At 39.0% G+C, this 16,912-nt stretch overlaps 2 protein-coding genes across 6 annotated transcripts; both read left to right on the top strand.

Moving 5' to 3' along the window:
• Nucleotides 1-1,691: 1,691 nt before the first annotated feature.
• Nucleotides 1,692-3,288, top strand: LOC136420641 (adenosine receptor A3-like). Its single transcript, XM_066407695.1, has 2 exons — nucleotides 1,692-1,902; nucleotides 2,401-3,288. Exon 2 carries the CDS (start codon nucleotides 2,455-2,457, stop codon nucleotides 3,214-3,216), a length of 762 nt encoding a protein of 253 aa, XP_066263792.1. The 5' UTR covers nucleotides 1,692-1,902; nucleotides 2,401-2,454; the 3' UTR covers nucleotides 3,217-3,288.
• An 855-nt stretch (nucleotides 3,289-4,143) lies between these two features.
• On the top strand, nucleotides 4,144-16,891 carry LOC136420635 (N-acetylneuraminate lyase-like). Of its 5 annotated transcripts, none has more exons than XM_066407682.1 (12): nucleotides 4,144-4,275; nucleotides 6,192-6,268; nucleotides 6,590-6,660; nucleotides 7,077-7,164; nucleotides 7,454-7,511; nucleotides 7,920-7,995; nucleotides 8,472-8,564; nucleotides 9,249-9,397; nucleotides 10,356-10,419; nucleotides 10,843-10,910; nucleotides 14,447-14,495; nucleotides 15,230-16,891. In XM_066407682.1, the coding sequence occupies exons 2-12, from the start codon at nucleotides 6,201-6,203 to the stop codon at nucleotides 15,382-15,384; spliced, it is 939 nt and encodes a 312-aa protein (XP_066263779.1). In that variant the 5' UTR covers nucleotides 4,144-4,275; nucleotides 6,192-6,200; the 3' UTR covers nucleotides 15,385-16,891. The 5 variants fall into 5 exon arrangements, with proteins under 5 accessions (XP_066263779.1, XP_066263781.1, XP_066263782.1 ...); XM_066407684.1 differs by lacking the exon at nucleotides 14,447-14,495 and adding an exon at nucleotides 13,764-13,809; XM_066407685.1 differs by lacking the exon at nucleotides 14,447-14,495 and adding an exon at nucleotides 12,375-12,414.
• Nucleotides 16,892-16,912: the final 21 nt, after the last annotated feature.

Raw genomic sequence — 16,912 nt, 5'->3', positions numbered from 1 at the left:
CGAGTGCATCAAACACTGTCCTGACATTTGACTCAACAGGTTCAGGTGTATTCAAGAAAACAAAAAGCTGTATGTGTGCCATCACTAACCCCATGAAAAATTGAGGTATTGTTTTTGGCGCGCGCGTGTGTGTGTCAGTGTGTGTGTGTGTGTGTGTGTGTGTGTGTGTGTGTGTGTGTGTGTGTGTGTGTGTGTATGTGTGTGTGTGTATGTGTGTCCGAATATTTGTGGTCAGCATAACTTAAGAACCTCTGGATAGATTCTACTGAAATGTGGGCAGATCTTGGGAAGATGAAGGTTAAGGCCAGTTTAAGGTCCCCTGGTGTCTGGTCTTGGTACTGCAGAAAAATGTCCGTTTTCTACTCTATTGTCCTGGATATGCTATGATCTTGATTTGTTTGGTGACAGACAGCTTTTGATGTAAGAAAGACGTGGTTTAGGTTTGGGTCCCTTAGCAGTTTCCTCCTTAATTGCAGGGGCGTTTTTGTTAAAATCTTTCAAGGGAGATAACTGAACAAAAGAATTATACATTCCCATGATATTCGATATACAAGTAGCTCAGACAGAGATGTACACATTGAGGTGTGAATCATGCAAATCGGGACTTAATTTGCATAATCAATTAAGAAAATCTATGATTCCATCGTTTTCCAAAATATGACTGGTAAATGTATTGCCGTTGCAATGTTAGTCTACCGTCGACGACATTCGTGTACGCCTCCGTAGATCTTCCATTAAGTCAAGTGCGTACGAGCTCCCACCGGTACACTCAGATGACCTGGGCCCTTGACCTCTCATTTGAGTGTTGCTTTCAGCAGCCCAGTAGTCCTTTCAGATCCTCGCAACCTTTCAATGAGTTATAATTAAACACGAAACTTCTGACATTGAAAGAGGCTGTAGAGTTCGCCTGACCTTCTCAAATAACATCTATTAAGTGCATCTAGCTCACAGAACACCATAACTTATGAAAACTTGAGGATAGATTTTTTTCGTTTAAACCGCCATGGATATTCGAGCTGTGTTAGAAAGAATCAAGGACACCAACACGGTGGTCAGCAGCTGCCTGCTTCATTGAAAAATGGTTAAAACTCATAGTAGTCCAATTGATAAAAAGGCTCAATGCTGGAGATAGACTACAGGGTCGGTGTTGCAAAATAGAGCCAACGAACACAAGAGCTACAACATTCACCACCGACACATCGTGACCATAGCTTGGTCCAGCACACGAGATATCAAAACCGGAAGTTCTGCTGCAGTACCAAGGTTACACACCAGGAGACCTAAAATTCACCTTGAAATTCGTCTCTCCACGGCCTACCCATATATACCAAATATCATCACAATCCATCCACAGGTTCTTAAGTTATGCTGACAAATATCCGAAAATGAAGACACACACACACACACACACAAACACACACACACACACACACACACACAAACACACACACACACACACACACACACACATACACACACACACACACAGACCAAAAACACTACCTCAATTTTTCATGTCGGTTATGAAACGTCGAAGATGATTGTATCTTCCCTCCGTTGCAGACTCCTTCCGGCTGTTTTCTTTTTCAACTTAGTTTTATGATTACATTTTTTCTTATTGAAGAAAAAAATGTAATAATAAAACGGTAACTTGAAAAGGAATACAACCGGGAGGAGTCTGTCGACTAATTGTATCTTCCTTACAGCAACCTTTTAAAATCTTTTTTTTCCGCAGGTAACACATCACTGGCCGCTGATGCCGTGAACTCAAGTGACCCTGACTCCACGAGAACCCCCTCCACACTGGTGGTAGTGGGTTTCTCTCTAGTGGTGGGCATCTTCAGTCTGGTGGGCACTGTGGGCAACGGGCTTGTGATCCTGGCTTTCTGCTGTTACCGTAAGGTAAAAGAAGTTCAAAGCCAGTTTGCCATTTCGTTCAGACATTGTAGTTATACTTCTGTGAATAGTTTCATCAGGTTAGTACAGGGTAGGTAAATTAATGATATGGAGTTCTTTGTTGACCAACCAAAGGGATTTTCCAGCCAACGTTTTCGTAGCCATTCTGTTACCTTCCTCTGGGTTATACTGACTGGTTCCACTTCCCATCGCTAGATGGCGCTGCTGTGAGAAGAATGCGGTCCCAAATGTGACTAAACTTGTATCCCCCTCCGGTCATGAACTCTGTTGAGGGGTTTACAAGTTTAGTCACGTTTGTGACCGCCTTTTTCTCACTGCAGCGCAATCTAGCAGCGGGAAGTAGAATCAGTCCGTATTGCCCTGAGGTCATGAACTTTCTTGAGTGTGTTACAAGTTAAGTCACATTTGGGACACAAAGTAACGTATAACTTTCCAAAAATTTGAGAGTTCATAACTGCTACGACATCTATTCCTTCCATATAGGTGCGAACTACCGCGAACACCTTCATTCTGAGCATCAGCATCAGTGACGTCCTCATGACAGGACTTCAATACCCCACTAGAGTGGCCGCCATGATCACCGGAGCTCCGCCTCTCGGAGACGCCATGTGTCCAATCCTGGGCGCCCTGACATTCTTCAGCATCTACGTCTCCTTCTTCTCGGTGATCCTGATTGCTTTGAGTAGATACGTGCGAATCACGAAGTCCATAGACACCTACAAGAAGATCTTCGGGCCTTCCAGGTCCTTCTTGTGGGTCTCTTTATCCTGGGTTGTGAGCGGATTGCTGGTAGCTCCGGGATTTCTAGGCTATGGCAAATTTGGCTGGAACTCACGAAACCGCACGTGTGGCCAGGTCTACCCACATCCGTACCAAGCCCACTACTTCTCCAACATTTTCGGAGTATCCTGTTGGGTTACCCTTTCCCTTGCGATAGGCATCTTCCTGAAAGTATACTTCGATGTGAAGAATTCCGTCATTGGGACAAACTCTAGTGATCATCACCATGACCACTACGTGCCAAGGAGGTTAATCAAACAAACAAAACACATGTTTATCTTCTTCTGTGCATTGGCAATGAGCATTACCCCGTATGCACTGTTGAACAGCATAGATCTGTATGTGCATTTTCTGCCTAATGCAGTACGGATCATGTTGCTCGTACTTTTCGGCCTAAACCACGTTGTGAATCCATTTCTGTACGCCTGGAAGCTGACGATATTCCAGCGTGCCTTCAGGGCCCTGTCTCGCTGCAAGCGCCGCCTGCCGATTCAGCCTAGACCTGCAGTGAACCGATAATCAGACGGTTACAAGAGCCGCGTTGTAAATCATGACACAATCTACCTGACATTATTATTTGTCATAAATGTATTGATATATGTATGGAATAGTATTATTCTAGTATTATTCTAGTCAAGCTATTATTCTTTTCTTAGGAAAACAGATAATGGTGATAATGAGGGAAATAGATCACAATATTACTATTTTTATGAATAGTATGATACATTTCTCTCAGTACGCATTTCAAGAAAGTGTCACCACAACGAAAACTAGATCAAGACAGTGAATTCTCAGGAAAAAATCTAACATAAGAAACAAGTTCGTGTTGCTTACCTCAATGCTAATCCACAACCGAAGGCAAGTGACAAAATAGTAACGTACGTTAACAGATAGTGAGCACAGAACAAAGTCGTCCAATCTACTGTAAGATTCTGTAATAAATTTATTTTTATTCGACTACGATTGCTTAGGTTCACTGTTTGTGAATTTTCTCTTGTGTATCAACGTTACCCTTGAGTTCGGAAAAAAATACTAGTATCATTTTCACACCACTTTCACTGAGTCGCCTGTTTATTTGTCTTTCTATGTCAATGTCAGTGCGCGTTTATGCGTACCAATGAACAAGAAGAAGAAGCTTCATTGGCACAGGAAAGTACACTGACGTTCGTACGGTCAACTAGAAACTACGTAGCTAGCTACAAAATCGAAATACAAAATGAATCTTAAAACAAAAGCATCTGAAGCACTGTGCCGTATAGAGTACCCCATTTTCTATTCACTGAGAAGCAAACACCCGTCCCCTCAGCCTGAGACGTCGCCAAAACAATCTCCGGTCCCTGCAGGAAATCCCGTAGAGAATGGCATCAGCTTCGTGCCTGGGACGTTGCCAAAAAGACACTGTTACAGTGCGACGTCGGTTCTTGCAGTATCAACATTAGTCTCTAGGCGGCGCACTTGAAAGATGGTCTCGTGACTCTAATCAGCTGATTCAGGGTCAGCTGGGGTTCCGGGTCGCACTTTGCTTTGTCAGTCTTCGCCGGTAGTTCGACGTTTCTACCCGGTCTAAGCGGTAATAAGGTAAATCTATCACTTTCTGTGACCATCTTCTTATTTGTGCAGAAACGACAGGAGTGATTAGGAAATAGTAGGTGTTTTTGTGGCTCAAAAGCGGAGGTTTGTGCGTATGTCTATTGTTGTCTTCATCTTCGTTGTGTCCCTTGTGACCGATCGAAAGTCCTTTATCGACCCCATATAACGGTATCACTTTTAACAGTTATCTAAAGTTGTGATGTTAGCTGTGTGGTGCTACTCGTTCTTGTGGACTTGACTTGTGTGATCGTGTTTCAGCGTAAAAATGTGTTTCCTAGTCCCCCCCCCCCCAAACACACGCATGTGAAAGCATCTCTTTGTTGCGTAATACATAATTGATGAGTTAGGTGACGTCATCAAAGCAAACTAGGATGCGCTGCGGAAGTGTCTCTAGTGTCACTTTTTTGTAGGATATTGGTATGTATAAAGAGAATTCAAACTCTACAACTGGATAAGAATTCGGAGATTTATTTCCGGACGTTTCGAGTGATATCCATCACTCTTCTTCAGCGTCACTAAAGTGAACTAGCAGAACTAACCAGTACTTATTTACAATAACTAGAAAAACCGGTTTTACATGGCAAATCACACAGTCATGCATAAGACGTATTGAAATGTAAAACAAGATCTGGAAGGTTCCTATGGTAACACAACACCATAGGAACATTTTTTACATTTCAATATGTCTTATGCATGACTGTGTGATTTGCCATGTAAAACCGTTTTTTTCTAGTTATTGTAAATAAGTACTGGTTAGTTCTGCTAGTTCACTTCAGTGACGCTGAAGAAGATTGGTGGATGTCACTCGAAACGTCCGGAAATAAATCTATGTATTCTTATCCAGTTGTAGAGTTTGAATTCTCTTTATAATCATATATTGGTTACCTGGATGTCTAACCTTCACAAACGATATTGGTATGTGTTTTCATGTGTCTTTTGAGCTTGCAGTTTGGGATTTCTTGGCTTAGCTTCGTCTAAATCAAACCCTTACAGTAAGTTTACTTATATTTTTTACAGCCAAGGACATTATATTACAGGTGTATGCAGCCTACATGTATTTCAGTTTCCTTATTTCACAGGGAATGCTATCAAATTTCACGTAATGACAAAATTTTATGTACATGTCTTTCTGAATTTAGCATAATACATACTAGTAGACGGTCCTCGTGATTTTAGAGTTAGATATTGTCTGGACCCAACCATGCAGGCCCCATATGATAGCTCTCTGGTATTGTACACCAAGCCATAAACTATATATATATTAGATAGAAAGTATTTGTTGTTGCTGATGTTTTTCCAGACACTGCTAAACCTTGGTTTGACCTTTGACACTTTAGTACCGGTATCCAAAGTCCTGTAAATAAAGATTTGGCAGAACAATCAGCGCTTCTCTATAAGTTGAAAGTTCCATTGATCGTTACATATCTGATGACCAAACACATTGACAAATAGCCATACAAACCCTGTATGTCTCTACTTTAAAAGATTTGAAGATACAGTCAAAACTGCCCAAGACATCGGACCACCCAGGGGACCAAAAGAATTTGTTCTATGTGAACAAGTGGTCACTATAGACATACGGGCTTGTGCCATGATAAAAGATCCGTTTGACTTCGATTTTTGAATTGATTCTAAACAATAAATCAATTCTGAACAATGGATAAAAGCAAACAATGTTATTTGTATGCTATCAGCCAGTATCAGGTATGTTACCGGTACTAACTAAAGATGATGCTTTGTACTCTATTTTAGGGTGCAGTTTGTATCATTTCTGCTAGGTGGTGTGATTGCTCCATGAACAGTTTTGGCAATGGCTATACTGGCCATCTCGCATGGCTATTGCATCAATATTAACAAAGATACTTCAATCATTCCTCACACTTCTCTTTTTTCATATTTTCCAGGTTCCAAAAATGTCTGTCATGGATTACCAGATAGATGGGCTGGTTGCAGCACCTTTCACCCCTATGAAGGACAATGGGTATGTCCCGTTTTCTCTAAATGAGAATTCTATGTCACTATTATTAAAGGAACAGGTTTGCAAAAAAGACTAATTTGATCTAGATACTAAGTTATAACAAAGTTTTAGAATCTTGATACAGCCAAAGCCATGTACACATGAAGTATGTGCAATTTTATAGAAATACATTTTAGATCCTCTGCATAAATGACATTCCAGCTGTAAAAAGATCCATGTTTTACCATGGTCTTAATCCTTGATAGCCTAGATTTCTGTACAGTTTTACTAAGATCTGGTAATGGTACATTTAAGATGAAGATTTATTTTCTTATGTTTTTCCAGGGATCTCAACTTGCCATTGATAGAACCATATGTTGACTATCTTGTGTTGCAGGGTGTACTGAATACCTTTGGTAAGTAAATGCTATTGTACAAGTAGGGAGGGCCTGCATTGGGGATACTGGCAATGTTCTTTGCTGAATTCAGAAACATTGTCAGATTTACATTGTAAATTCAGCTGGCTGGCTTCACTTAACAATAAATTCAAGCATGAATTATGCTTGTTAAATTTGACTAGTCTGGCTACTAATTACATGAAATCAAAATGGCTGATTACACTCTACGTAAAGGGGCATGCAGGCCTGTTAGAAGTATAGAGTCAATGTTGTTCTAAATTGTGTTGTATTTGACGCACATATTTAAGGTACACATATTTTCATAGCAATTTAGCAACAAATGAAGGGATACTGATGGGAAAGAAGTGGTTAAGTATAGGCACCCTAGCTGCTTGTTTTACAACTGCATATGAAGGTGTGTGTTCTTGTTGCAGTTTGTGGCAGTACTGGAGAGGGAGCCAGTCTGTCCATGGCAGAAAGAAAGACGTTGGCTGAAAAGTGGGTTTCTGCTGGCAAGGGCAAGTAAGTATGGTGCATCGTGGGAGTTTTTGTTTCCAATCTTGTCTGAAAATGATCAACATTCATTGTAGGTGAGCTATTAAATTTAATTTCTTCCTTTTTCCTAATCCTAAGATGAGCAAAAAAACAAAACATGACAGTCAGTATGAAAAGAAATAGGGATGTCATTTTGAGTCCAGATATGCCTTGTTCCAACTGTAAGGTAGCCTGTGATTGGTCCACAAGTTCTCTTAGCCCTAGCTGTGAAAAATCTACATGTATCATGTCTAATTGATCTCTGCCATTGTTACAGACTGTCCAACGTGATCGTCCACGTGGGAGGCTGCAGTCTCACGGACAGCCAGGAACTGGTCAGACATCTTCTAATTCTTCCTCTTCATAAATGTCCTCAAGTAAAGTTATAGTGCTGTGCCAAATAGGGATGTTTCTGCATCTTAGCTTGAACTGCTGGTTCCAATTAGTTGTTAACTGGGAGACCCTGGTTCAGTCCTGGGAAGGACATCTTGGTTGGAACTGCACCTGTCATTCGAAGTGACATAAAGGGGGGGCTGTGTTCCTGGAGGTGCCTCGAGCTCGTTAAAGGGGAAGGGCTAGAAACGCCTGCCCGTAAATATATACCCTTCTACTGAAACAGAAAGGAAACTTGCTTCCCTATGTGCCACTAGTCATTACAAGAGTCTGAACAAACAAACTTTACAAAATGGTCTTCCTGAAGATTTGGTTTGCTGGCTTTTGACTTCCCTTTTCCCTATATCCAGGCACGCCATGCTGAGAGTATCGGTGCCCAGGCGATTGCTTCCCTCCCGACCTGTGTGTTCAGGCCCTCCACCGGAAGTAAGTATCACATCATTTATGTTATAACATGTCAACCCTCTGGTTTGGGTAGCTAACTCAGAATCTTAATGTTCTGGGTTCAAATCCCTAATAACAGGTCCTGATGTTGTGCCTGTTGGAAAGGCACTTAAAATGAATGTCCTCGCTTGACACAGATGAAAATGAGATGAGTACCTAGCTTCATTCAAGAACGTCCTCTTGGAAGGGAATTTCCACGGTGAAATGAACCTATAAATACTGTACATAGCGTCTGTCTTCTCTGTCATGACCAGTTGAAGAATAGCACTAGTAGCCTGGAGTCCAGCCTTCTTAGCTTTAGTCTACTCTTGGCGGGGAGTGGAGCTTGCATAGCAAACTAAAGCTAAGAAGGCTGGACTCCAGGCTAGAAGAATAGTTCTTCAGTGAGCTAAACTGGTTTGAGATCACTGTTTCACCTTTTACTAGTTTAAAGTATGTTGGATTTTTTGCTTTCACAGAACAAGTAGCGGAACAGCTTCAGATCATCGGTGCAGCCGCGCCCAGTCTTCCACTGTTCTACTACCACCTGCCAGACATGTCCAAAGTCAACAGTAAGTCAACCACATTCACGCCGTAGTGTATGAACGTACAAATATAGTAAATGTGTTTTCTCCTAGCAAAGGTTTCAGTCAGGGGACTAGAAAGAAGAAATCACAGCCACTACTTTGTCCCCAGACCGAAACCTCTGCTTGTAGAATAGTAAAAGTTGGGTGAATGAACATAGCAGTGTGAACATTATACTATGAACATGTGCACTTCTTGTCCTTGAATTAGTAAGGACAGACAATAAAAGGATGGCTGTCATTTGAAGTGTTGATTGCAGTTTTATGAAATGGTGCAAGGGGGTGCTTTTGTCAGTTTGGATTGATTCTACAACTCCATTACAAGTTGTTATATTGTGGGATATTAGAGTATAATATATGTTTTGTCAAATCTGTGTTTGCTGACTTATATCAAGGAGTTGCTTTTGTAACATGTGTAGCTTATTAGCACCAGTAACTATTTAACATGTTAGACTAACATGCATGCGTATATGACGTAGCATAAAAAGCCCAAGAGAGAACCTTGGCAGGCAAAGACGTCTGTGCAGAGACCTTAAGAATAAACAGCCTGAAAGTGCATACTGGCCTGGCTTCAACCTGATAGATTCCTACCAAGAGGTAGAAAGACGGTCCGAGAACAGATAGGACGTGTCACAGCTTTAAGTTGATAGCTAAACTTTCTCTTTCTTTAAGTCATGGTGGAGGATCTGTTGGATGCCTTAGAGACAGTGAAAGTGCCGACATTCCGAGGGTGTAAGTACACAGACTACAACATGATGGACTTTGGGAGGTGCCTGGTGCACAGCAACGGGAAGTACATCATGATGTACGGCAGGGATGAGGTGAGAGGCAGCACAACTATGACCAGCAGTTTCATGACATGTTGTATGATTAGGGGTGGATACCGGTTCGCTGGACCTGATTCGGACCTTTATAAATTCAAGAATCGAGTCCAAAAAACCTGAGTAAAAAAAAACAGAACAAAGTACAAATAATTTTTCTATTTTGTTTGATAAAAAGCTTTTTGAGTCTCCCAATGCAAAAAAGGCATTTTACATAAGTGCAACATTCAAATATCAAACACTGGTTTGTCTTGAAAGTCTTCTCACCAAGAAACTTTCACACCGGTAGTCGTGCGTGTCAGTATTAATTCTCAATGCTTAATATTGGTCTAACAAAACAAAGCATCAACTGAACAGGATCAGGTCCCGGTTCAGGTCCGGATCTGAGCCTAAATCTCTGGACCTAAACTTGGACTTGGACCATATTAAGCCAAACCGGAATCCACCCCTATGTATGATGCTACTGTAAATGCATTTGAGTTTACATGGTATTAATTTCTGCTAAGGGGAAAGTGCTGCTAAGGGGAAAATGGAGTGTTATGGTGGTTTTAAGTTCGCAGCAGCGCTATAGTCACATACTGCTACAATATCAGACAAAAATGTTTCCGGTTGTTTTAACTTTGCGGCGAAACGGTCGCCGCATAAACGGTGAACATAAAACCACCGAGAACATTCCTGTATTTACAGTATTGTAAAAATTGGGCCCTGCAGTTCCTAAAAATATTGTTGATATTAGATCCTCTTGCAAGAGTAAGGTCTTTGTAGGGGATATCAAATGACCTAATAAAGTTTCAAAATTTCTGTCATTGTTGAAGACCACAGGTCACTTTGTGAAATTGTTAAGGTACAGTCTGTACCTTATGTAAAAAAAAAAGCTGTACCTGTACATTATGTTAAGCGCTGTCCACATGTACAGATATAGTTGTAACCATTGTTTCTGTTTTTGCCGACTCTGCAGCAAGGGCTGTGTGCTTTGGTAATGGGAGCCACCTCGTTCGTGGGAAGCACCTTCAACTATTCGGGTATGATTTCAAAAGGCATTTTTTTACTGTAAATGCTGTACTGAAAGGTGGTTGTACAATGTAGGTTGCCAATTGTAAGTAAGTTGTGATATCACACACAGCTCAATATTGTGAGGTGTCCGTTGTTCTGACATGTGATGTTCCCAATTTTTGTCTTGATCATTCATAAACTTGCCTAAAGGCCCCAAGAATCAAGTATCACCAGACTATGGTTTTATGGTACTGGGCTAATTACATGGAGGGTAGGCTACAACACATTTGGGGGGAGGGGGGTGTCTCCTTCTAGATTGTGATCTATAGTCTTTCCATCAACCAAAATTGAAGTATGGTATTACATCAAGAACTAATATGCTTTTAAGGTCTTGTGGTCACAAGTACATGTATTACAAAATTAATGTAAAACTGTTGTTTTCATTTTTCCAGGTAAAGTTTATAACCGCATGCGGGCAGCATATGATAAGGGGGATCTTGAAGCAGCACGTAAAGAACAGGTAACATAGAATGTTTGCATGTTTGTTGGCAATGTTCTTTTAGATGTTAGGTTTTTCATGCATGTGAAATCATAATTCATTATGAGTTGTGCATATTCATATTTTGTAAATTGTATCTCAGCCATTTAATATTGTTGGAAATGTTGTCTAGATATGTGACTTACAAACTAAGATATATATTTAGAAATGTTATGTTGTTTAGATGTCATTTTGCTTGGACACCTTATTCAAAACTTGTACTGTAAAACTTCATCAGGCATTTGGCTTTATACTGCTTGTATTGATTTAAAGATACACTTCCCATTTTTAATGTGTAGTCAACATACAATAGTTACAGCATCATGTGCAAATACATGTACTACCTTTGTTTGCAATGTGTTTTTAACTTGATTTGATTGATTGGTTGGTTGATTGATTGATTGATTGGTTGGTTGGTTGATTTTATTGTATTATATGATGTTCTGTTGTTTCATTAATTGATGATTAATTAATTGACAGGTGACGCATTCCTGTACCTAATACATCAGATTTTGTTATTCATTAGCACTATCATCGTTAGTACTATAATTGTTCTTAGAAAAATGATTTCCTTTTTTAAATTGATTCACGATTCCGGTGATTACATGATTACAATTAACATGAAAAAAAGGGAGCGGTCTATATTTTTTAGACTGAAACATATAAAAGCTGCTGTTTCTCACTGAATTAGAGAAAAGAACATTAAAATTTCACAGAGAAAATCTTTTAGCAACAAAGTTTGTCAAAGGAGGTTTTATATAGACTATATAGACTTTATAAAGCCTCCTTGGTGTGTCCCAATTTTTACCCAGAATTTTATTCAGCCCATATACAGTTGACTGTTTGACAGACAGACACTGACAAAGTGTTCAAGTTTGATTGACAATTGTTTTTAGATCATCAGATGTCCTTGAATTTCATGAGGGTCTACATAGGGTCCCAATTATACTTATTGCTAAATTCAGGAAGGCCAGCTAGCTACAAATACGGTATTCATTTCATCAGTGACTTTTGTGTAATTTGACATTTGAATTCGCTTTATGGAAAAAAGCCATGCAGACCCTTGTGAATGTATGGACTGATTTCTGAACTTGCCTCTTTGACGGTCTACTTGTTAAAGACGTACCAGTAACAGTTATGTCTTTATGATTTCAGCTTATACTTTGTGATCAACTGATTTCTAGAACTGGCTTCTGTTTGATTTCAGCTTATGATTTCAGCTTGACCTCTGACACTGATTTCTACAACTGCTTTTTGTAAATCTTGACCACTGATTTCTGCAACTTATTTGAGTGTGATTTCTGCCCTTGTTTTCAGGCAGCATATGTTATAACATTTTCTTTGAATACTTGCTCAATATGGCGAGTGGACAGCATATTTTTCAATCCCCAGCTGCTTGTTGCTGCCACTGATTTCTGTGTGATTTCTGCCCTTGCTTTTCTGCAGCATATGTCGCAACTTTTCCTAAGGATACTTTTTGAATATGGTGAGTGGTTATCATGCAACATATGCAGATGGATGTGAAAGGGGATGCAAGAGCTCTGGCTTGTAGCTGTTTTGTTGCAAATGCCCAAGTTGTAGAATTCAAATGTTATCTGAGTATTTGGAAAGTCACATGACCAAATTCAGTGGGCAAGAAATGTTTAGATCACCCTTTTGTCGTGGAAGATGCGTGTATTTAATTCTTTCTGCAAGATTTAGCATTGCGAATTAACAACATGGTTGGGGGACTCCTGGAAAAAAAGCTGCATCCATAGATTCTCAGTAGAATTCTCTAAATTGAAGAACAATTACAGTTGTATATGAACAGTAACTTTACATCCTGTCCTTCACATCCTTGCCATGACTAGTTGGGTTTGTAGGGTCCCCTCTTTGTTAGCCCTGAACTGCTAAAAGGTCAACTGTTAGCCCTATCTCAGCTATTTATAATGATTATCTTAACTGTATCATTACCTAACACTTATAACACAAATCCATATTTTTTCTTACTTTACTTAACTTAACCTGCATTTTGTTTTATCTGTCACAACAATGTTGGATATGACAGACAGACAAGTTGGACAGAATATCATAATCACTGTAAAATTCTACTCAAATATTTCAATGAACAAAAAAGTTCTGTATGTCTAACACAGGACATCATGTTTTCCAACAAAACCTTCTGGAGACGACTCTCTCAGTTTTGAATGGAAAAATCTACTTCTTGAGGATGGACAGGGTTTTACTTTTAAGTTCATTCTTTGGGTTGGTGACCTCAGTACAAATTAGTGGAAAGTCAATTTTCTTGCCTGCTGTTTTTAGCTTGCACAAAATCCTTGTTGGAATCACTAGCTGCTGTACAATGCATTGGGATAGATTTGATCACAAAATAAAATGCCTCTGATACATTTCATCAGGATTTTAAATCAAACCGTTTCCACTGGGTACAACCTTCATCACCAAAATGGCAGCAGCCGAGCAGGAAGCATGTAACGTTAGATCATCCACAATTTACTCTTCGTCTAGTTCTAGCACTTTTTCAGATGATACTCAGTATCACCTATCAGGCTATAGATAGGTTATGTTACACACTGACTGTCCTGAAGGACGCTAGAAGAGAAAATTGTGGATGACCTACCACCACTTGCTGCTCTGCTGCCGCCATTTTGATGATGTAGGAGGCTGTGAATTCTTATGCTGAGCAACCTTCAAATACAAATTATCAAATGAATGTATTCCGCCCAAAATCAAGGCATGAATCAAAAAATTTCTAACACAGTTACAACTTTGTTAAGAGATGTTTAATCAAAGATATGACAAAGGTTCTGATGTTTGATGTATTCTCTTGCCAAACAGCTGTTCTCCCAACTGTTCATGAAAATCATTTTTGACCATGGACCTGGTAAGGAACAGTCATGTTTACATATCACATGCACTAGGGGGGAGGGGGGCAAGGAAATTGTTCTTTGTTATTTTATACAGTGTGGTTCCTGGACACAATAAAACAAAACAAGACTGTGCTTCCTTTTTAGAAGAAACTTTATTGATACAACAAACTACAGAATAGAAATATAAAATAGATTTTAAGATTCTCAAGAACCATCATGGGTTCTGAAGGGGGTTCTGAGTGACCTGCATTGAACATACCTTGCACCACAAAAAGTCTTGTCAAAATTAAGAAGAATGGCCCAAAAGGAGAAAGCAGTTTGGTTAAATTGGCATTGCTTCATATACGTCTATGCCAACCACTGCAAGCAATGCAGGAATTTAAAAGAGACAAAGCGAATCTTCACAGGGTTAAATTGGACTACGGGTGAAGCAGGCAGGAAGACACCCCTGCGTAGAATATTCCCGAATATGTTCTAGACAGGGGTATATTCTGGCACCTGTATGTATTATTCAACTGAGTGAAATAATAGTCCACCTTCAATATTCCCCTGATCATGCCAATGAAAGGAATGACTGTTAAATGAAGTCTGAATAATTAACTGGAGACAAGGTATTTTCTGACAGTTGTTGTTATGTGTGTGGATTGACAGTGCATGTCTCAGGCCCTGAAACGTGCAAGGGTGCTAACAAATGGACCTGGTAAGACCAAGGAAATATTAACTATTTCACAAAAATTGCTACTTTCAGAAATTTCGCAACATATCATTTAAACAAATCATGGTGTTTCAATGAGGTTGGAAAAATGAAAAGATATATAATATGATAGATGTAATGTCTCTAATATAATAGTTGTTAAAATTAAATGATTTTAGAAAGGAAAAAAACTTTTAGCAAGTAAGCAAGATTTAACATGTTGGAAATATTGTCTTAATCTGCATGTTTTTCAAACTATTCAAAAAATATGTATCTTCTAAAATAGATTTCATCAACATGATTGTTCTGTTGATTGTAAAAATTCTCTGTTAAAATCCCAAATTTTTTAGGGAGTGGGTGGGTTTAATGGTTGGTTTGTTGGTTGATTGCTATGTATTTGCTTGCTTTAACAGATAATGGAAATAACTTCACTGATACTTTTATACTATTTTTGATATCTTAGTTTGGAGTAACTTTTACTTCTGTAACATTGACATATTTGAAAATGAAATAGTTGAAATCCAAAAAGACTTGATATAGCTTTTATGTGTCAATACAGAATGAGACACTTTGGACATTTTCAAGTAATGTTGAAGAAAGTTGAGTTACAGAAACTGTCACTAAATATTCATAAAATGTTCAGTGTGCCCTTCTATATTGTGTTAAGATAGAATAGTGGCAATTACATCAATCAATTGTTGTGTTTGTTGTTGAAATTCTATTCTGTGCTACCATCTCAGGGATGGACATTGGACTCAACAAGTACATCATGACCATGACCTCTGGCCTGGACTTCGGGCCACCCCGTCCCCCCATGCAGCGTCGCTCGGAGGAGGAACTGGCTAAGATCAAGGCCAAGCTCCAAGCCTGTGGTTTCTTTGACTCCGTGAAGTAGAGTGTCCTCCAAGGCTTACCACTGTTTTACAGAACTACACTGTGATTGGAGGAGGAGTGTAGTTGGTAATGTCTTAGAGGAATTTGCTCCAATCAGAGACCAGAGATGGTGAACTACCATAACATGTTTCAGTAGCACTCCATATATGGTAGCACTGCAGTTGCAAGCCATTATGTGATTGGCTATCGTGTTAATCATCGCAATTATAACTTCCAATCAGAGAACGGTGACCTCTGAAAAGGATCACTGGACCTGAACAATCACGTCCAATTTTTAAGATCTATTTTTAACAAAAGTGCAATTGTCTAGCAAAAGCAGGTGGCCTGTGAGCCAAGTGCCTTAGAATCAGGATGAATTCTTTTAAACAGGCAATGATTGGGACCAACACAGCCACCTATGCTCTTAACTACACTAAAAAAGTTTATTACACATTTTGACATTTTTAAAGCTATAAATTGAAAATACACACATATCTAACTATTGTTATAACAATGTCATAATAATGTTAACATTCATCTCACAATGGCAAACTTGAAATAAAAGAAGGCCAGAATAAGTAAGAGTTCTATTTGTTAACAATGTTAACTAAAGATAGTTCAATTCAAGTTTATGTAAGAAGTCATCTTTAACATTAATGATAAATATACAAGCAACAGGTTGCTTGGATCAATCATTGCGTCCATTGATAACTTTATGAGCTTTTGGTAATATATGCTCAAAATAGTAATCTTACTATTGCACAATCGTTTTATCTAATTTTAGCTTATATGTCTGTCATAACTTTGCCATTAAGTTTTCTTGCCACTTTTATATGACATTTTTAATGACACACATTAATTTATGTTCATATTTTACAGATTGTGTTTGCAATCTTTTATGATGTGAAGTAGGATATATGTTGATCAACTCGAAAGGCACTCATTGGACGAATACATAATTAGATTTGATGCGTAGTGTGACAATCGTTAGGAGTAAATCTTCTCAATATGACAAGTTCAAGTGCTTAACATCTTTTTAACCTCCTTGATCAGATGCAGCAAGAATTGTAGTTATTGAAACATTTTTAGAAACATACCATTCATTTACAATGTACTGAAGTTGTGTCTTAACCTTCTCCCTGCTGCCTAATGCTATAGATAGTACAAATTTTGTGCCAAAAAGCTACCTCGGCAGAGCAAAGGTTAATGTCTGCCTGTGATGTACACTGCCATTTCTCAGTGAAAACGTGACGTGACTGTAACTGCACATGGAAGCTGATGATATTTCTATGACAATAGATTTCAGATGAAGTTATTACATGTGTAGAACATATGTATGATAACTGAGTGTTATTCTCACCACACTTTTACTCATTTGTACTGCAAACATCATGGCAATAATAATTTATCAACGTATAACGGTAGCAGCACTGAATATAAGCTTTAGGGCAGAGTCTATTTTAAAGAGATGAAACCTACAATGTGAAATCAACTGTGGAAATAAAAGCTGTTATAATTGTTGAAGTGAATATTTCGACAGTTATCATAAG

This window comes from Branchiostoma lanceolatum, chromosome 15 (genome assembly GCF_035083965.1).
Source record: "Branchiostoma lanceolatum isolate klBraLanc5 chromosome 15, klBraLanc5.hap2, whole genome shotgun sequence".
In the NCBI taxonomy this organism is placed as follows: domain Eukaryota; kingdom Metazoa; phylum Chordata; class Leptocardii; order Amphioxiformes; family Branchiostomatidae; genus Branchiostoma; species Branchiostoma lanceolatum.
Note: the sequence above shows the minus strand (reverse complement) of the source record. Positions and strands in the feature narration are given on the sequence as shown.

Excerpts from the sequence above, each read along its gene's own strand:
- LOC136420641 (XM_066407695.1), top strand. The coding sequence starts at position 2,455 with ATGACAGGACTTCAATACCCCACTAGAGTGGCCGCCATGATCACCGGA.
- LOC136420635 (XM_066407682.1), top strand. The coding sequence starts at position 6,201 with ATGTCTGTCATGGATTACCAGATAGATGGGCTGGTTGCAGCACCTTTC. Across the intron at positions 7,996-8,471 it reads GTTCAGGCCCTCCACCGGAA|AACAAGTAGCGGAACAGCTT; the intron begins GTAAGTATCACA and ends TTGCTTTCACAG. Across the intron at positions 10,420-10,842 it reads AAGCACCTTCAACTATTCGG|GTAAAGTTTATAACCGCATG; the intron begins GTATGATTTCAA and ends TCATTTTTCCAG.